This window comes from Zosterops lateralis, assembly GCF_965231275.1.
Source record: "Zosterops lateralis genome assembly, chromosome: 15".
Classification (NCBI taxonomy): domain Eukaryota; kingdom Metazoa; phylum Chordata; class Aves; order Passeriformes; family Zosteropidae; genus Zosterops; species Zosterops lateralis.
In genome coordinates, this window is record NC_139775.1 from 82,767 (window position 1) to 103,482 (window position 20,716).

At 44.4% G+C, this 20,716-nt stretch overlaps 2 protein-coding genes across 7 annotated transcripts; one reads left to right on the forward strand and one right to left on the reverse strand.

Moving 5' to 3' along the window:
• Window positions 1-327: 327 nt before the first annotated feature.
• On the forward strand, window positions 328-19,115 carry MEIOB (meiosis specific with OB-fold). Of its 6 annotated transcripts, none has more exons than XM_083872498.1 (17): window positions 328-409; window positions 1,873-2,121; window positions 4,458-4,511; window positions 5,802-5,854; window positions 6,996-7,078; window positions 10,280-10,337; window positions 11,540-11,671; window positions 12,216-12,288; window positions 12,669-12,897; window positions 13,166-13,266; window positions 14,762-14,814; window positions 14,899-14,994; window positions 15,377-15,478; window positions 15,933-16,086; window positions 16,420-16,603; window positions 17,120-17,210; window positions 17,500-19,114. In XM_083872498.1, the coding sequence occupies exons 5-17, from the start codon at window positions 7,010-7,012 to the stop codon at window positions 17,691-17,693; spliced, it is 1,536 nt and encodes a 511-aa protein (XP_083728624.1). In that variant the 5' UTR covers window positions 328-409; window positions 1,873-2,121; window positions 4,458-4,511; window positions 5,802-5,854; window positions 6,996-7,009; the 3' UTR covers window positions 17,694-19,114. The 6 variants fall into 6 exon arrangements, with proteins under 6 accessions (XP_083728624.1, XP_083728627.1, XP_083728626.1 ...); XM_083872501.1 differs by having other exon boundaries at window positions 17,120-17,206; window positions 17,500-19,113; XM_083872500.1 differs by having other exon boundaries at window positions 12,669-12,864; window positions 17,500-19,113.
• Window positions 19,116-19,239: 124 nt separating this feature from the next.
• FAHD1 (fumarylacetoacetate hydrolase domain containing 1) lies at window positions 19,240-20,681 on the reverse strand. The gene has a single exon (XM_083872201.1). The coding sequence runs from the start codon at window positions 20,598-20,600 to the stop codon at window positions 19,929-19,931; it is 672 nt and encodes a 223-aa protein (XP_083728327.1). The 5' UTR covers window positions 20,601-20,681; the 3' UTR covers window positions 19,240-19,928.
• Between the last annotated feature and the right edge of the window lie 35 nt (window positions 20,682-20,716).

The following is a 20,716-nucleotide window of genomic DNA, read 5'->3' on the forward strand; positions in this document are numbered from 1 at the left end:
ATATTTCCGGGACAAGTTGTTAGATTGACCTCTAGTGTTCATTTTCTTAAGGGAGAATTTCGCGATCCGGTCCTGTTTTGATCAAGCCTCGTACCTTTGCACTTTGAACAGGCTTTTGAGGAGAGGTTTTGTTTTGCTAATGGATAAACCCTCCAAATGTCAGTGTGGGTCTGCAGGAGTTTTCTAACGAGCTGCCTGACGGGCAGCCAGGAGGGCTGTGGAAATGTTGACACACGATTCCCTCGGAAGGGCTGGCTGCAGTGCTGGCTCTCGGAGGCAGTGGGAGCTCTGCCACCACCAGGCCGGGGCCAAACGCTCAGCCAGGAGATCAAAGGTGTATTTGTGCTGGAAAGTTTAGCTTGGATGGGCCCTTTGGATTTCTCTGGTGCTCCCTTCACTGAATTCTGCGGTGAGGGAAAAAATTGATTTACACTAAGATCCCAGATTTCTTTTACAGCCAGCCCCATATGTCTTTGGGAATTATATATTTTCCTCCTTGTGAACTGCTCATATTTTAGGCTTGGTTGGAAACTGGAGCAACTGGAGGTTGGAAGGATTTTTCCCAGTATTGTCACTGGGAGATGCTCATCCCATGTGTCCTAACTGGTACTGCTCAGTCTCATGTGTCTCTAGCTGAAATCCAGATATAATTTGGGTTTGGTTTCATGGATTTGAATGGCTGGAAGCATCTGAATAGCAGCCAACAATGCTAAATATCTTCTTTTCTTCCCCTCTCAATGCATTCTTCCTCTGTGTCAGGGAGCTGTCACTAAAACTATTTTTGATTGTTGTGTGTTTAATTCATGATGTTTTGTTGGAAAATATTCATCACTTGTTTGCTCAGAGAGGGAGGAGGAAATTCTGGTCCTGGGGAAAGTGATGAAAATCCAAGTAATTTCACTGAGCTCACATTATTTTGGAATTATGTGCAGGAAAAGTTACTCTCCATAGCCTGAAGGCTCTAAAAAAAAAGAATTTTAAATTTCTGTAGTCTCAGTCAAGTTAAACAGCAGACTGAGGGCTTTAAATCTTGGGCAATCAAAGCCTGAGCTTAAAAAAAGAGAGAAAATTGTAGAAAAAAGCCTTGTGCCAATGCTTTCAAGCAGTGAGTTCCTATATGGTCATCTTATTCTGCTTTTTTGGTAGGAAAACTACACAGGTTAGTTCTGGGACAAGTGTATTTGCTAATTATTCACTGAAAATAAACTGTCTGCTTAGTGATGATCCAGGACGTCTCAGATTTCAGCTGTGTTGTTTCTACTGGGCTCTCACTCTGTCCTGGCACCTGAGGGGAGCTGATTTTGGTGCAGGGGCTGGTGCTGATGGCTCCTGTTCTTCTCCGGGCTGTGCCACATCCTTTTCGTGACATTCCTGCTCCAACACTGCTGCAGGAGGAATTAATTAGTGCTGGGATCATGAGGAACTGAGCTGGCTGATGATCAGGCACTGCCTGGGAGGGAGAGGAGTGATGCTATGCCAGGCTCCAGTCCTGGGAATGCCATTCCCTCCCTGCCCATGGGAAGAGCAGCCACATGGCCCACAGAGATTAACACCTTAAAAAAAAAGACTTTTTTTTTTTTTTTTTTTTTTTTTTTTTTGTCTGTGCCAGAAATGGCCAAGCTTTTCTTATGCAGAGAGAGCTGTTGGCATTCCCAGCAGAGCCCTTAGCAGGTAGTTCTGTCTGCTCACACCCATTTTGGGGTCTGAGCTCCCTGCAGGCTCCTGCTGCTGCCACCTGCACCACCAGCCTCAGGTCTTGGCATCTCCCTTGGCCCCGAGAAGGCAGAATTAGCCCAGATGAGGTGGGAACCAGCCACGGGTCATGTTAATTTACAACAAGGCTCTGGGTTGTTGTGTTTTTCCATGCTGCAGGTGGTGGTGGTGGTGCTGCTCACAGCGAGGAAATTCCACTGAAAACGGCACTGGGATGGTTCCAGTGCTGGGGACTGGGGTCGGGGAGAGCCAGACTGGAGTGAGAGCTGAACAAAGACTCGGAGAAATTTAGATTAAATATCCCTGAACACACACTGAGGACCTGTTGGCTGTATCAGCACCTGCATTTCTGCTGCTGAAGGTGTCCATCGTTACTCCATCAGCGCTCCCGAGGCTCTGTCAGTTCAGGTATCAGCCAAAACGTCCGAGTACCTGCAATAATTTGTTGCTTTTAATGCATTCAGTCAGGCCAATTACATAAAATTACATGTCTGCCCTCTCTCTCCATTTTACCAGTTCTTTGGGTCCTAAGGATGTATAAATATTCAATGAGGCCTCTCAGTAAACGCTGCGGGCAGTGGAAAACGCACAGAGCAAATATTTTTATATTGCTCTGGTTTTTGGAAATGATTTCTGAAATGTCCCTGCTAGCGCTGGACGTTCTTCCCCTGAACTCGAAGTGTACTGATGGTCACGTAACAAATTGCTAAAGCGAATTACCAAATGCCATTTGCACTCCTTGACCATGCCAGTGAGTGTTATTTAAATAAATCTATTCACGAAGGCCTAATTAGCAGGGACTGGGCAATTTGCAGCGGTGTATGGAAAGGCTCTGCCAATCACAGGCTGAGTGCTAAGTGCCGCTGAAGTGCCGGGCAGTTAAAATCACTTGGAGCTTTCAGGGATCAAGCACTGGATCAGAAAAACACTGAATTAACACTGTTGCTCTCCCTCGGGGGCTGGTTCTGTGTGGCGCATGGATTTTAGGAAACCTCTTCTGGCCTTTCTCTCGCCTCTGTTTTCCCAGTTGTCAAAGGGAGATAACGATGCTGATTGCTTTTTGAGACCCCTTTGAGGCATCAGCTGAGGAGGAAAGCTTGGACACAAGTTGAACATTTGTTTTTTGCAGATGCTTTCCAGTGTTTGCATTAAAATTTCCCGACTGGAAGAATCAGCCGGCATCGTAAATCAAGTGGGATAAAGGCAGGTTAGACATTTGTAGGTTATAAGCACCAAAAAAAGGTGTTATTTGTTTGCAGTAAGCACAGAAATCCCTCTGGCTGTCCCTGAGGTGCCGTGTGCTGTATGAATGGCAGAATTCACAGTGTCACCTGAGACAGGTACCCATCAAACGAGTCCTTGGTTCAGTATCCGCAAGTCAGAAGAAATTCAGCATCTAATCAGACATCTCAGAGGGAAAGAACCGCGGCCTCACTTTGTCCCCTGCCTTTGTGCCTCCTGTCACGATGGCCCTGATAACGTCTTCCAAGCAGGAGCTATCCTGGGAACGTAAAAAGCAGCTCTTTTTTTTTTACCCTCCACAAATGTACATTGAAAATACGATGGAAGCAGACCACAAAGCAAACCCTCCCGGTGATTACAGGGGAGCCGAGGAGAGACACAACAGCACCCTTGTTCTGGAGGCCTTGAAATGGAACAAAAGCCTGGAGGGGACATGGCAGAGTCGGGTTTCACCTGCCCTTTGTGCTGGTGGGAGAAAAGCAGCTCCACCTGGAGCAAAACCCAGAGGAAGTGGGGACCTGCCCATGCACAAGGTCCCGGTGGGTTCTGCAAGGCTCCACTGCAGCAGGTGCTTGTGTCCCACCAAAACCTTGCTGAGATCCTGGACCAGCTCAGCTCCTGCAAGCCCCTGGGCTTTGTCACCTTCTGCAGCAGTGGACACCCTACAGGTCTCATTTCTGGGATTTTTTTTCCCCTGTTTTGCACTGCAGTCATGGCTGTAAGAATAAGACTTGTACCTTGGCCAGCATTTCACAGCCAGTGCCCAGCTTCTCTTTCCCATTCCATCAGGATCCTGTCACCAGGCTCATTATCTTCTGCTTGTTCATTAGCTTGAGGTAATGAAAACAACAGAACCGACAGAAAAAAAGGGCCTTATTCTGTTTAGACATCAAACCTACAAAACAAAGTTATATCCATGCATCGTGTTGTATAAAAGGTGACCTAAAAAGAAAAAAAAAAACAAAAACCACCCAGCCTGTCAGTTCCCTGGCATCCCATTTGTCATCAGCACGGGATAATTATCGTGGATTTTTGTGACACAATAAATACGAGAGTACAGGTGGGATCCATTTTCAGCTGTTTAATTGAAGAAATGAAAGATCCTGTAGTACAGAGTCAACACAGGGAATTTGTCAGGCTACGCTAAAAACTTCCAATAGCCTCAACCTTGGGGTTATAAAATAACTCATCAGGAGTAAAGTTTTTTATGATGCAGAAGTGATGGGTATTGATTTTATAAAATATAATTTTATATTCAGTATAAATGGAGAAAACGGCTTAAGCCAGCCTTCTGCAGAGCCTGAAAATATAGGACTATTGGGTGTGAATCAATACAAATAATATCTTTAAACCAGAAATTTTGATTATATTCTAAAAGAGAGGCTGCAACTTGTTTTCCCATTAAAAAAAAAAAAAAAAAAAAAAAAAAAAAAAAAAAAAAAAAAAAAAGGAAGTAGGGAATGGTTTCTCCAGAGATTCCTGCAATTTGCTTTGTCTTGCAGGTGTGTTGTGCACATATACTTGTAGAATGAACTGCACTTTAAATTCCTGATCTGGTAAGTCACAGAATCACAGCATTGTTTGGGTTGAGAAGCGCCTTAAAAACCACCCAGATCCATGGGCAGAGACACCTTCCACCATCCCAAGGTGTGCTCCAAGCTGGCCTTGGACACCTCCAGGGATCCAGGGGCACCCACAGCTCCTACGGGAATTCTATTCCAAGGCCTCCCCGCCCTCACAGGGAACGATTCCACCCCAAAATCCTGCTGTTACCTCATCAAACCAGGGACTCCAGGCCTGCTGGAGATCCCTCTGGAGGTGCTGGGACTGGAGAACGTCTCCCCTCAGCCCGCAGTGGCCCTGAGGGAGCGGGGCCCTTTTCCTGCCACCTGCTGGCGCCATCTTGTCTCCTTCACCAGCTCAGGGGCCGTGAGGGGCTGGAGGGAGCCTGGGGGGCTGGAGAGCCCGGGAGGAGGTTCAAGGGTAGGTGAGGGGGAATCTGAGGAGAATGGTGGGTGTGTGAGGAGAGCTCAGGGCTCCATGATGGGCTGAGGGGTCCTTCAGAAGAACCTGAGGAGGTTGAAGGGTATATGAGGGGGAATCTCAGAGGAATGGGAGGTGTGTGAGGAAGGCTGTGAGGGGTCCATGATGGGCTGAGGGGTGGTTGAGAAGAACCTGAGGAGGATGAGGGGTAGGTGAGGGGGAATCTGAGGGGCTGAAGAGCCCAGGAGGAGGTTGAAGGGTATATGAGGGGGAATCTGAGGAGCTGAAATGCTCAAGAGGAGGTTAAAAGGTATGTGACGGGGAATTTGAGGGGAACGGCGGGTGTGTGAGGAGGGCTGAGGGGTCTATGATGGGCTAAGGGGTCCTTGAGAAGAACCTGATGAGGTTAAAAGGTATGTGAGAGGGCACCTGAGGGGAATGGTGGGTGTGTGAGGAGGGCTGAGGGGTCCATGATGGGCTGAGGGGTGGTTGAGAAGAACCTGAGGAGGTTGAAGGGTAGGTGAGGGGTCACTAGAGGGGCTGAAGAGCCCAGGAGGAGGTTGAAGGATATGTGAGGGGGAATCTGATGGGAATGGTGGGTGTGTGAGGAGGGCTGAGGGATCCATGATGGGCTGAGGGGTGGCTGAGAAGAACCTGAGGAGATTGAAGGGTATGTGAGGGGGAATCTCAGGGGAATGGCAAGTGTGTGAGGAGGGCTGTGAGGGGTTGATGATGGGCTGAGGGGTGGTTGAGAAGAACCTGGGGAGGTTGAGGGGTTCCTGAGTGGGGCAGCTCTGCTCCAGCTATCAGAACCCGGAGCATTTAAAATCCTGAATTGCCATTTTAATCTTCCTCTGGTACAGGTGTTCCAGCGCTGGTTCCTTTGACACGATCCAGCTGGTGTGAGGTACAGCAGGTAACAATATTTAACTTCTTCTGACGTGCAAATATTACTTGGAGGGATGCTGAGGTGACTTTCCTACAGAAGGAAACATAAATTCTTCCGTCTAATGGGACGCGGACAGGTTTGAGGGCCCCACTGTTCAGTGGTTTCTGTAAGGCAAATTTGGGCTGTCTCTCTCTGAGAGTGTAGTTTGAAATGCTCTTTTAGAAAAATCCCTTGGTTCTCAGATAACTGCTTATTTTTCTTTAAAATGTAGGCTTATTTGTTTCTAGTTCAACAGACCTTTATCCCAATGCCTGATGAAATGGTTAACAATTCTCACACGAGGTTCCAGGTATAAAGACTGTGAAAGCCATTCAGGATTTTGTTCTAAAGATTGAACAGGCATCCTCTGAAAAATGTCAGCAGTTCTCTCCTATTAAAGGTTATTAAGATTTGGACAATGCCATGGTTCCTTTTACAACCAAAAAATAGAATCTGACAAGTATTTGTTAAGTATCTAAATGTCTCTGAGGAACCCATGAAATAATAAGAGGCATTCAGAGGGTCTAACAAAACACCCATGACCCCACTTTGGCATCTCTAGGGAAAATCTGGGTGCTCTCAGGGCTGGGCAGTAAATGCCATGTTGGAAGCCTGAAAAGAACTGGTTTTCACAAATTTTATTTCAATAAGTTCAGAACTTTTCTATTTTGAGGAAGGAATAGACTCATATGTTAAAGTAGTTTAATATTTAGTCCAAAACCTCAATTAAAGGTGCTTTGCAACCCAACACTTCTCTTTTCTCACATATAAATTGCCTTTTATATATGAGCTGCCACATTAAATTCAATTGGGCTTCCCAGAGAGAAGGAGGGTAAATATTTTTCCGAGCCTGGTGCTAATGGAGTCATTTAATGATGAATAATAAATAAAAATTACAGGCCTTTATCTGAGAAGCTTAGGTAGAGCTGTCACAGTGAAATTCATAACTTCCATCGCCAGATCCAAACAATAAAGAATTGTCTACTTCAGATGGCTTGAAATGTCTCTTATTGAAAACAGATGCTATTAGGTCAAAACATTTGTGTTGAAAAATAACTTGTTATTCTCACTGTGAATGGTCTTAAGTGATTTGTTTGGATTTTTACAAAATCTAAGTCAGTTTCCTCAGGTTTCAGATAAAGAATGGCTCATTCTCGTCCAGCACGGGACTTTGTTGCACTTTCAGACCTGCATCCCAACCTTGCTCGTCCTGTAAGTCTCACAGCCATGGTTCCTTTTGTTCCCAGATGAAATTGTACCTGACTGTCTTATATTACTGCAAAATTATGTAATTGATGTGCATTTAGGCACTGATAGCATTAGTGCAATTGTTGGGTAGAAAGGAACTTCCCTTCTTTGTGTGCAAAGCAGCAAAATGAAAATGGATGCTGTTGTTGTCCACAGCCTGTGGGTACCACAGGCACAAATATTGACCAGACAATTCAATGTCTCTTTGTGGCATTTGAAATGGATGCTGAATTAGTGAGGACATTATTAAAGACATTACAGAGTCAGCATTATGCAGCCACAATAATCTGTGACCTCAGCAGGCTCTCACGGCACGCTAAGGAAGGCAGGGTAGGAATCTCACAGTTCCATGGCAGGGTTGGTTCTGTTTATTTGGGATTAAAAAAAAAAAAAAAAAAAGGGTTTGCCCAGAATCCCAGACTGGTTTGGGTTGGAAGGGAGCTAAAAGCCCCTTCAGTGGGCTTGGGCAGGAACATCTTCCACCATCCCAGGTTGCTCCAAGCCTCATCCAACCTGGCCTTGGACACTCCCAGGGATGGAGCAGCCACAGCTTCTGTGGGCACCCTGTGCCAGGGCCTCCCCACCCTCACAAAGAAGGATTTCTCCCCTGATAAATATCCTGAACCCACTCTCTTTCAGTCTGAAGCCATTGCCCCTTGTCCTGTCACTCCATCCCTTAAAGAGTCTCTCTCCATGTTTCTTGTCAGCTCCTTCAGCCACTGGAAGGCCACAATTAGATCACCCCAAAGCTTCTCTTTTCCAGGAGGAGCAATCCCAATTCCTTCAGTCTTTCCAATCATCCTGGAGCCTCTTCTGGGCTCACCCCAATGGCTCCAGGGCTGGAGGGAGCTGAGCCTGAGCAGAGATCCCCCTCCTCTGCCCCAGGGAAGTCCTGATGTTCCTAAAAAAAGTGAAAACATGGAGTTTTCCCATTCCCAGTGCTTTTATTTGGGATGGCACAGTTTGGGGTTTTTTCCTTGTTTACTTTAAACAAATGAAAGAGGACTCACAGAAAGGGGATGATCTAAGAGAAATTTTCTATCCCCTTAGTGCCACGTTGATCCAAACTGATCTTCAGCAATGCTAATTTAACCTGTCATCCACAGTCCCTCCCAAACAATGATCCACTAACCCGGTTAAAAGCTTTTATTTTTCCAAACAAAACTCATCTTGAGTATTGCAGTTAGCAACACACGGCAATGGAAACACTTTTATAAAATAATGATTTATGATAGAATGATCAGCGTGTGTTGTGTTAGGGACGTTGAAACAGCTGAACACACAGTTTGAAGTATCAAAATGGCACAGTTTATGAGTTTGCTGTTTATTTTAAAAAGTGAAAGAGATTCAAGTGTAAACACTTGCAGTGTGTTCATGAGTTGGTCGAGCAGCCCCGAGCAGTGCTCTGCCAAAACAGGCACCATGGGGGAAGTGTTCCCCTCCTCTTTTGGGGAAATCAGTGCTTGGGCAGTTGCACAATGAGCTGATCAAGGAAATGATCTCTTGGAAGTTTCCCCCCCTTCCTCAGTCCAAAATAGTTTCCAGCCAGATCACTTCCCTCTGCCAGCTCCCCGTGCAAGCTCGGTGTTGGAGACACAGAGGTGAACACATTTACAGCACATTTCTTTGAGAAGTTGTATATTTACATCAGCAATTCGGCACAATCAGCCTAATTTCTGCAGGCACTCATCCTAAGTGTCAGTTCTTTTGACTGGTGGTGAAAGATGGGGAATGTTGCACTCTGATTTAATGGATTTAATTTTTTTAAATTAACAAACAAAACCCGAAATAGAAAACCAAAATCCTCATCGATTCACTGCATTCAGTTAGTGTGGCAGGGGGATATTACACTGCTGTACACAGGTGGCCTCTTCCTGAGTGTTTCCATCCCTGCAGGATAAGGCAGTTCCTATGCTCCCTCTAGTGATCCCAAGGAAATCGGAGAGCTGATTTTGGAGCACGTTGTCGGTGTCGCTGCAGTGAAGTCAGGCAGGTTACGCCGCTTTGTGAATCGGCACCAAATGAAACCTGGGCGGGTTATTGATTGTAACCCTGCCCTTCCCACCCGGCTCTGGAATTCTGCTGGAACGGGACAGTCAGGACTGCCAGAAGGGGCCGCGTGGAGGAGCTGCAACATCCCTGGGAGGGTCCAAGACCAGGCTAGACAGAGCTTGGAGCAACCTGGGATGGTGGAAGTGTCCCTGCCCATGGCAGAGGGTGGCACTGGATGGGCTTTAGGATCCCTCCAATCCAAATCATTCCAGGATTCTGTGAAGTGGAATTGATGAGGGATGCTTCATGTTTTGAAGGATCCTGGCAGTATTTATTGCACTGTCAGTCTGATCTTCCCGCCCTTGTCCCACTCTGACTTTCCTTGCTGGCCTCTTAAATCCCAAACGAGCACTGCAAAACTCTTCTCTGACACCAGGGACCACCTAAAAAACAACCACCTGTCACACAGCAGTTATATTATATTATAGATAGATAGATAGATAATATATCTACATCTACATGTGTGTGTTTGCTCCCAGTAGTTGTGTTTGACAATTGAGAACAGGGTGATTTTACATAATAAACACAGGTTTAGCAAAGCAGAATAAAATTAATTTTGGGCTGAGTCAACAGAAAAACTCCTTGCCTCAGCTCCCTTGGAGTCATTTGAAAGATAACAAGAGAGAGGCACCTGTGGAAGTTTAGGTTGTTTGGCTGAGGCCAGGATAAGCTCCTGTGAGTGCACACTTGTGGCACGTGGTGCTGACAGCCAGGAAAACCTTGGACACTTCAGTGCAAAATAAATCCTGCCCATACTTTCCATGGAGCGTTTGAGGATGAAACAACAACATTGCTCCCTACCTGAGGAGAGATTGCTGTACAACAGCCAAAATTGTGAAGGTTTGGGGTGAACTTTTGTCCTCCCATTTTCTTCACAGACAGAAACAGATGTATTTATTTTAATATTTTTATTAGTCACAATTTTTTCCTAAAGTAAACTGGTGTGTTTATGTTTTACTCTTTAGCTCATACAGTACTGTGGAATAAATAGATTAAAATGATTACCAGTCAGAAATATGTTTATTATCATCAGCAGAGTATAATTCCATGAAATTTAATTCATCATCAACATCTGGGTTTAATCTTGTACTCTATAATCTTTTTATTTTTCAGAATGTAATCGGGGTGGTTATTGGGAAAACAGATGTCAGAAGCTTTCCAGACCGAAGAAGTACAGTCCCTTTAAACTCTTTTTCCTTCATTTTCTCCAATGGTGTAATTTGGCAGAGATGACTGAAATCAATATTGAAATGATAAACAGATTCCTCAGCGTAAAATGGATAGAATAAAAAATACACCAAAAAACAACAACAACAAAAAAATTGTGTCTGTTTCAGAACCAAGATGAAAGAGCAGCATTGGTTTGGCTAAACCATATCAATTAGAAATTGGAAAAACTCTGCCATGGAAGTGTTTCATGCTGTGAAGATGGAACCAATATGAACCCACTCTTCCATAAATGCTGCTGGAATGGAGCTGGTGCCTTCATATTTGTTCTCTTTTAAAACAGAAATGTTGAGGACATGTCTTGTGGAATGACACAAGGAATTTCTGGCCTGAGTAGCAACAGCTTCATCTGGGACAAAATGGGAATGGCATGTTGTTAATACAGCATTCATTGGAAATTGAAACAACAAATTTACAGTCAGGGTTGGTACAGACACTTGTCAGGAAGCACCTCCAGCCCTGGAGAGCCATTCCAGCTCCAGGAGCAGGGCTCAGTTATTCTGCTGCCACTGGCTCATGCTGAGCTGCTGGAGGGGGGAGATTTTGGGGGAAAGTCGTTGGTGCTCCATGGACCTGCAGTCAGGGAACTCTATGGGATCACTGGAGTTTTCCTTAAGAATTTAGTAACAATCTATTGCATCGTGCTGTGATCCCTGGGAGGCTGGATGAGACAAGGCAGGGCTACAGACAGCGATTTCTTGAATTTTCCATAGCACTGGGAACACTTTGCTTTGTTCAGTTAACCCCCTGGGCAGTGAGGCTGCAGCCTGGGACATCAGCGGGGTGGTGTCGCCCACGGGGTCAGCTCCTACAGAATCGGGGCTGTGGGTATAAATTATTCCCGTTTGTGTGTTTGCCACGCCCTGACTGTCACCTCCCACACAGCTCCCGCACTTCTCCCGTGTTTGAGCTGTGAGTTTGTGCGGTGCCCCAAGTTTCACTTCGGGGTGCACAGGTACAACTACAGCAGGAACAGCAGCTCGTTCCCGAATACCAGCGTGTTCCTGCACCACCTGCTGGCCTCTAGTGGGAGAAAATCCCCGCCAAAACACAGGAAAACCTCAAAATCGTAGTTTTTATACACATATTCCAGTTAGAAATCAAGCCGTGCTGAGGAATTGCTACAGTCCCGTTTATTTTTTGCAGACATCGGCACTGAAAGATACACCTTCAGTTTCACCATTCGTGATTCTCCGACTTATTTCATTAATGCCCAGTCCTGGGGCAGAGAAGAGTACATCAGATCCCTCTCAGAAAGCTTCAGGGTTGGTGACTGTGGTAAGTTTATTTATTTTATTTATCCTCACCATGTTTCTGTTTGCATGGAAATTGGGTCTGTGCTGGTGGCTTTGCTGTGTTTTGCTCTGAGGACTCACAAACAGCCTAATTGGAAACAAATTGTTCAGTTCTGTTCAGTGTAAAGAGCAAAGGAACAAGATCCCAAGGATTTCAACTCAAGCCCAGTAAATATGTTAACAAAAGAAACCCACTGAGTGCAGCAGTTCAGAACTGGCCTGCAGTTAATCAATGTCAAATCTTACATTTTATTGAGGTCTTTAAAAATGAGGAAAAATAAGCTGTTAAAGCAGTTTGGTGTTTGTCTTCCCTCAGTTATAGATATGACTATGATTGCTGAGGAAACCACAACAAAAATCTTGTATTTATCTACAGGATGTGCTTTTATCTTTTTAAATTCATAGATTTTTCTGCTGCCCGTGGTTGTTTGGGTAAAACTTGTGAGCTTGCAGAGTGTACACACAAAAATATCTATAATTGCACCTATAATCAATTTCTAACATTACTTATCAATGCTTTATTTCAGTTACAATTGAAAATCCTTTAATTCAGTCCAAGGAAGCAGAAAGAGAAGAAAAATTCAACCCTGTAACTCCTAGGTAAATTTAAAGCATGGAGTAGTAGTTCTTTCTAGAAAGATCAAAGTTAAGACTTGCTTTAATTTCCAGCAACATGAAATTGGTAGAAATATTTGGTATTTTCTACTTGTGTAGCTGTAACTTCCTCCTGTGCTCAACAATGGCTGGTTAAATCTCACAGGACAATATATTTCACAAATAGAAGGTCATAAAGCAAAAATGTTCTTTGTTGCTAAACTGAGTAAATTTCATTCTTTGAGTAAAATCTACAAAACTTTTTGTACTTTTAGGAAAAACTAAAATGGAATGTAGTTGGTTTTTCATATGACTTGAATTAACATTTTACACTATTGATACCTCAGTGAATGCAGTGCTGATCAATGGAACTTGTTGTGTTCTAGTGGCTACAAATTATTGCTCAGTGAAAATCACTCTGTGGTCAAAACCTCTTCCTGCTACGACACAGACACCAGGCTCCTGTCCCTGCTGCACCTGCCTGTCAAAAACCCTCAGGATTATTATTCCCTGGGGGACATCGTGGCAAATGGACAAAGCCTCCATGGGAGAGTCCTCAACATGCTGGCAGCTGTGATGGCAGTGAGTGAGGAGCATTTCTCTGCTTTACCACAAGTAATTTCATTGTAAATCTGTGTAAATGTGGATTTTGGGCCTCACAGTGGCCAGGACTCTGTTTGCTTGGCAGCTGAGTGACAATCACCACCAGATACTCTTTGATGAGATTTTTATCAACAAAATGAAAGGAAATATTAAGTGATCCCATTTTTAGTCATCTACAGTCTTTCTTCCCTTTTCTAACCCTTTCATTTTCTAGGTTATGAGTTTTATTCTCCTAAACACTGAATAGAGGAAAAGTGACTTCTTCTCTTTCTTCTTAAAGGTTGGGGAGCCAAAGTATTTTATGACTTCAGACAAAAGGAAAGGCCAGAGGTGTGAAGTAAAGCTGTATGATGAAACAGAGAGATCCTTCCCAATAGTATGGTAAAATGTTTTTTAATTCACTAAAAAATACAAATTAATGCAAACACTGGTAGAACAATTAGCTATAACACACACTAATTAACTAGAAGCCTGTCTTACAGTATTTTAATTTAAATATATTGTTATTTAGGAGGCAACTGTGATGAGGCAGCATTGTACACTGAAAAGAGACATAAAAAAGAGATTCATTAGAGTGGCCTTATATATCTTGAGTAGTTTTATGGCTTGCTGACAGCCTGCTGGCTCATGGATGGCAAAATGAAGCTCAGTTCCAAATAATTCCTTTTTTTTTAATGTGGACGTTTGAGCTAACTCAGGAAATAGCATTTAAAACCAGCTGCAAAGGCTGTTGTGTCTCTTCCACAAACAGGAGGCAGGAAAATGAAGAGCACAATCCATTTTTAAAGCCAAGCAGAATTGCAAGTGGAGTGGAAATAGGTTGAAATAGTTTTTAAATTGTTTTAAAATATTTAAAATAATGTAGAAACATTTTGACACGGCTTTGGCTGTGTTTTCAAACTCTGTCCTGTTTACAAACACAACTCCCCCCACCCCATCCCTGCTGTAAACAGAGGAACCTTTGTTCACAGAGGAACTTTTGCATTTTGCCCAAAGTTTGTTCAATAAACTTGTGGCTTTTCCATGTGCAGGGAGGGTATGGGTATTCCCTTGCCCTGGGATTGCTGTTTGGTGGTTACAAAATTACTTCAGTGACCTTTGTTCCCTCAGGGGAAACAAGCAACCAGCCCTGCAGGGTGAGCCAGGAACTGTGTTACCACCAGGGATGTTTATCATGGTTTTTCATACCCAGAAACCCAAAAGAAGCTTCTCTGGGGTGAACCCTTCCAGCCCAGGGTTAATTGGAGCAGCTCCTCCATCAGTTCTCTCTCAGAGCTGGGACTTGGGCACTGGCAGGGTATTTCAGAGTTGAGCACTATCAGATGAAAAGGAAATATCTTCAATCTTTTTCCAAGGATTAAGGAGAAAACCCACCAGAACAAATCTGTGCTTTGGCTGTGCTCTTGCCAGCCAAATTTAGGAGGAGCTGAATGAGATTTATCAAGAGACCATGAAATTGTCATTTTTGAGGGATACTTCTGACCTCACTCCAGTCTCATCATCCCCACAAAGCTCCCAGTGTTGGAAGTGGCTGAACATCTGGCCTGGGGATCTGAGCAATCAGCCTGGCCCAGCACAGCCCAGCACAAACAGCTCCTTTAACTGGGATTTGCTTTAGTTAGAAATGGCTTTGATCAAAGCTGAAATACAGCATTTTCCCCAGGTATATTCTGCATTTCAACCCATCTTGATTTTATCTTGTTTGGGATAAAACAGGCACATGGAATTTTAGTGCCATGTGTGTCACAAAGGAGTCGTGTCCCCTTTGGCCAGTTTTATTAAAACCACATTATTTAGTAATTATTTAGTACTGAATAGTTTGGGTGCTGTTTCAAAAATGTTTCTCTTTTCAAAGATCCACTTTTGTTTAATTTAGCTGGGATAATGAATCCATCCAGCTGGCACAGAGTTGGATCCCTCAAGAAACAGGTAAACCAGTCTGGTTTATGGTTTTACTGTAATTCTTAGTGTGACATTTATTCTCCAGTGACATGGGGGTGTCTTTGTGCACAGTTATATTTGCATCAGATGTGAGAATCAATTTTGACAAATTTAGGAACTGCATGACTGCAACTGTGATATCCAAAACCATCATTACAACAAACCCAGGTAAGAGCTGCTCAAGTATTTCTTTGCTTTTAGTAATTATTGTAGGCTAGAATGGATTAATTAATCTACTGGAACTGTGATTTCTTCTGCCTGCTTCTCACAAAGCTCCCTGCTTTTTGTGTGCTATGTGATGACCAGTGCCTTTGGCTTCTACTTTTATTTCATTTCATTTCATTTCATTTCATTTCATTTCATTTCATTTCAGCAGCCTTCATATGTTTATTCCATGCAGGACTAACAGTTAAAATAAAAAAGAGAAAAGCAAAAACTTGGCTAATTTCAATGTGTTTGTGCTACCAGAATAAGAACTTGTAAAATATAAAAATGCTGTGATTTTTACATGCAACATAAACTGATAAGTTTTTAAAAAATGCATCTTCAGAAACAGCAGAAGCAAATGTTCTCTTCAGCTTCATCAAAGAGAGTGCCCAGGCGGGAGCTCTGCCCAGCCCAGTGAAGGAGCTGGCAAATGAAACCATTAACTGTAAGCATTTGATTTTATTTACCTGCACAGTGTCATTTCATAGTGCAGCTGACAGAATTCCTGCTCTGTGTGCTCAGAGAAACAAAACTCAGCTCCAGCCTGGCTGAAAATGTAAAGTTTGGATGGTTTATTGGGGCTGTCCCTTATTTTATCTTTATGCATCTTCAGCTGCAGCCTGGCTGGTGTGTTCTTTCTGTCTGGAACCAGTATGGAAAAGTGAGGGGAAAAGCTTTTGTCAAAAACTGCTTTTGGAGGATTCAAAGATTAAATAATAGATATATTCCTGATCTGAGTTCCCTTTTGTTTTACTTTTTTGGGGAAGGAAGGGGGGGGCAGGGGGGGGACTTTTCTGCTGCTTTAAATCTCCTTTTTATTGCCTTAACATCCATTTTTGCCATTGACCTTTGAATCATTTCTGGCTCAGACACACTTCACTTGTCTTTTAAACTTGTAGTGGAGGCTGTAGTGGAAGTGTACACAGTGGAACAGCTGAAAGAAAAAGCTCTCCAGAGTGATGAGAAGCTGGAGCCTGTCCATGGAATTATTTATGGCTACATTTCCACCCTGGACATCGACGAGAATGTGTCCAGAGTCCTGCGCAACAGATGGTGAGCAACTGCCTGCCTGGAATGTGCTAAAAACTGCTTGTCCCTCTTCCCCAGACACAAATGACATGGAGAAATATTTTAGTCCTGTCCCAGAGAAGAAATAAAACTCCTCTGGAGGATGCCATGTGGGTTCCTGTTGAGTGCTTTTGTAGAGGGCTCTTCGTGGTCCTAGAGTGAAAAAGGAAGAGATCACTTTGTCTCAGCCAGACTCAAGAGTTTAGGAGATGAAAAACATTTTTAAAGACATAAAGTCTCTTGGGAAATCTCAGTGTAGAAAAATGTTTCAGGAAGGATAAACTGCATCTCTGCATGAATTCTCTCCTCATGTTGCAGCTCAATCTGCCGGTTTATCGTGAGTGAAGTGTCCAACACCTGCACCTTCTGCAGTGACATCCCTCCAGAGGCCAAGTCCACCTTTGCCAGCTTTGACATCCTCGTGGATGTGACAGATCACACAGGCACCCTGCACTCCTGCTACCTGTCTGACTGTGTGGCTGAGGAGACCTTGGGCTGCACAGTAAGGGGGGAATTGGGCAGATCTTACTGGGCTCAGCCTGGAGCTTGTTGAGAATTACAAATATCTGTAAATGTTGTGTGTGTGTGTGTGTGTGTGTGTGCAAGAGTGACAAAAATGGCATGGAGGGATGGATGGATGGATGGATGGATGGATGGATGGAGGAAGGGAGGGAGGGAAAGAGGGAGGGATGATGGAGGGATGGATGGATGGATGGATGGGTGGATGATGGATGGATGGATGGATGGATGGATGGATGGATGGATGGATGATGAATGAACAAACAGAGCTGATTGACACGGCAAAAGCTGGAAGTCAGCAGATGCCAACAGGAATTTGTGTTTAGTGTAAGAGTGAACCCAATTCAGAACACTGTTTTTGGTTTTGTTTTGTTTTGTTTTGTTTTGAATAGAAAAATACAGGTTAGAAATGTATAAAAAATATGTTCTTTTAATCATCATTCTGATGTGGAGATATTTTAACTGCCTGCTGAAATGTTTTGTGGTGTCCTGTTAACAGGTCCAAGAATTCCTCATGATGGAAGAAGACCAGAAGACTTCCCTTAAATGGCAACTCCTCTTGGAACGAAGCAAGATTTACTTCAAAGTTGGTATTTAATGTTTAATTCAAAGCAGTGACTATTTTTCACTTTTAAACTTGTACTTTTGGACAAAACTGTTCTTAATCTCCCATCTCCCCTTTCTCTGTCCCTATTTCCAGGATAAAATGGAAGTGTTTGACTTCAGAAGTGACAGGCATATGGCATAAATGTGTACTCAAACATAAAATCGTGTAAATAAATCTGTGTGTCAAACTGAAAATCAAACATGCTGTGTGACATCTGAAAATAATCTCTGTCAGGGTGCTGTGATAACAAAGATCTTCAATTATTTTTTCAGGTTACTTCATCACCCAATTGGAGAAGTGGATTAAAAGTGAATCTTCTTTCCTGCAAACTGGCAGATCCTGTAGAGGCGAGTCAGAGCTTTTTGGGAAGAGACTGGAATTATTAATAATGCTAGGAAAGACTTCCTTCACTCTGCTGTTAGAGAGGGAATTCTGCTGTTGTTGGATTTTGCCAAGTGTGTTCTGATGGTAAAGGAGGAGTGCACATTACAACACCTCTAAGTGGGCTTCTGAGTTCATATTTTTGACGTGATTGTACTTTAAAAAGTGTACTTGGGCCTCAGCTTAGAAGTTAATTCTTCTAAATTCAACCCCCTGCAAGGGGGCTGGAAGGTTTCCTCACTCAGCTGAGATCTTTGAAAACAATCAGAAATAACAAATAGGTCAAATGAGATCTGTTGAACTTGCGTGGTTTTAACTGCTTTGCTGCTTTTGTGTTAAAGAAATAAAGACCCCCCCCTTGAAACAGTGCCTGGGTTTGTGGTGAGGCCAAACATGGAGCTGTGGGTAACAGCAGGGCTGATTCTCTTTGGGCAGACTAAGTCTAATTAGAGCAGAGTAATCAATTAGCAGTGACCTCTGACAAGTAAAAATCAAGCTGAGGCTGGAAGCAAGACTCTGAAAAAAGAACCGAGGTATGTATATTGTGCCTTTCTCCATGTATTTTCCCCCTATTTTTAACATATTCCTGTCCATAGCGTTCCCTCCTGCTGGTTTATTTGTCATATTCTCACCTTGTGAGCACGTTGTGTTGTTTCAAACAGAGGGAGATGCCCCAGCCCTGCTCTAGCAAAGGGAACTCCCTGGGGAACTCTGATCCCCTGGTGCCCTCCTGACCCCTTAAAGCAACGTGGCACAGAGAAAACCACCACAGAGAGGAAATCCTGATGAGCAATCCCAGTTTTGGCCCCTCACTCATGGGTGGGAATAAAAGACCCAAAAAAATGCTGCCAGCCTTGGGTCACGGCATCCCTCCTGTAGCAATAAACCATTCAACATTTTCCAGCCATAACAATTCCCATTCTGAAGGGAATGTTTCCAATAACTTAATCCCAACTCTGTCAATACCCAGGGCTGGAGACCAAACTGCAAATGATGCCCTGCTGCTGCTGTCAGAGATGGGAATGCTTGACAGGCAAGAGGAAATGCAAACAGTACAGACACTCTAATTCCATCCTTCCTCTTCCAGAGCTCTTCACCCTGATGTCTATTTTAATTCTGAAGAAATTCTAAAGAAATTCTTTCATTTCTTCTCTTCACCCTGGACTGTGCTGCTCTCACAGAGAGCTGCCTCTCTTTGTGAAAGACAGGATTTTTCTCTGTAAAACTCCCCACTTTTAAAATCAAAGCTTTTCCTAGCAGTTATTAAGATCTGGCTCTGATAAATGGAAGTGTTTAACTTTGGTGCTTTGCATTTATGTAAAAAAAAAATAAAAATCCATCTGTTCCTGTTAGAAATGAGCCAGTTCTGTGCAACCTTTGAAAATCTAAGTTTTGATGTTTGCATGGGGAGGATTTTTTAAATTATATTTTACAACTTGCTCTGTTGCTCTGTTGAATTGAAAGAGAACTTGCTGTCATGCAAACTGGTGGGGAATGCTGGATCAGCTGCAATTGGGAGCTGGGGAGTTACCCAGTGTGCCTTTTAGCAGCTGGAAATACTTCAAACTCCAACTGCTACAGTTAGTTTGACTAAAAATACATTGAAATCAGTCAAGAGACAAGTTTGGTGATGATCTTTACCCATATGCTTCTTTATTCTTGATCTTTCTGCATTACTTTACTTTTAAGAAATATTTAAAGCTCAGTTTAGGAAAAAACTAATCTGCCAAACATCTGGCACACTTCCTGCTGCCTTCACCCCTTGGAGTGGGAAGAAAAGCCACCCTCCTTTAATTTGTATGTTTGGAAAAAGCAGGAGGAATCACAAAACTAATCCAAAAATTCATGCATCTTTCTCTTGTAGAGGAAACTCTTTGTGAAACTGCAATTCTTGATTTAGGGTTACACATCTACACATACACCTTTGATTTCCCACAGCATGGCTGAGCCTTAGCTCCTGCATCATCATTTGAATTGTTTTGATCAGTAATTTTAATTTTAAGGCAATAGACTGGCAAAACTCAAAGCATCAGCAGAAGGGAAGCACACATAGAAGGAGAGCCAGCCCCATTCCCCATCCCAATGTCTCCATCACCAGTTCCCAGGTATGGTTTTAGAATTCACTTTTGGAATCTGAAGCTTCTGGGCTCCACCTGCTCCAGGCTGTGCTGGACTCCGAATTTGCTGCAGCTTCCATGGAAATAGGGTTGTGTCAGTCACAAAACAGCTTTTGGGCTCCTGGGTTCTATGCCTTTGATGTGTGGCAATCCCTTCGGAGTGTTCATGTCCCCCATGTCCCTGTGCCAGGCAGGATCCGTGATCAGGATCCCCGTGTTTGCTGTGCCACCTTGAACCTCATGGACACCACGTCCCTGATCCCCGCCTCGATCTCATCGTTGGCCTCCACGGAACCCACCCCTTTGGGAGACCCCGTGAGGATCAAGTCCCCTTCTTCCAAGGGGAACACGTGGCTGATGTAGCTGATCAGGTAAGGGATGGAGAAGATCATGGACGAGGTGTCCCCCTCCTGCCTCAGCTTCCCGTTCACCTTCAGCCAGATCTGCAGCTTGTGCGGGTCCGGGATCTTCTCCTTGGGCACGAAGTCACTGACGGGGCAGGAAGAGGCGAACCCTTTGGCCAAGGTCCAGGGCAGCCCTTTCTTTTTGCACTCCTCCTGCGTGTCGCGGGCCGTCATGTCCAGGCACAGCGCGTAGCCCGCCACATGCTCCATGGCCTCGGCCTCGGGCACGGCGCGGGCCCTGCGGCCGATGACCACCCCCAGCTCCACCTCGTGGTGCAGGTTCCGGCAGTAGTAGGGCCGCAGGATGGGGGATCCCTCCCTCACATAGGCCGAGGAGGGTTTGAGGAAGAAGAGCGGCTCGGCGGGCAGGGCGCTGCCCATCTCCTTGGCGTGCTCCGCGTAGTTGCGCCCCACGCACACGATGTTCCTGCCCCACTCCCAGAAGCGGGACAGCTGCTTGGAACCGGCCATGGCCGCCCTTGCCGCGTCCTTGCCGGGAACCCGCACGGCGCCGCCGCTCCTCCCGCTCCTCCTCCGCGGGGTGAGCGGGCGGGCCGAGGGCCGGGCCCGGGGCCGGGCGGGCTCAG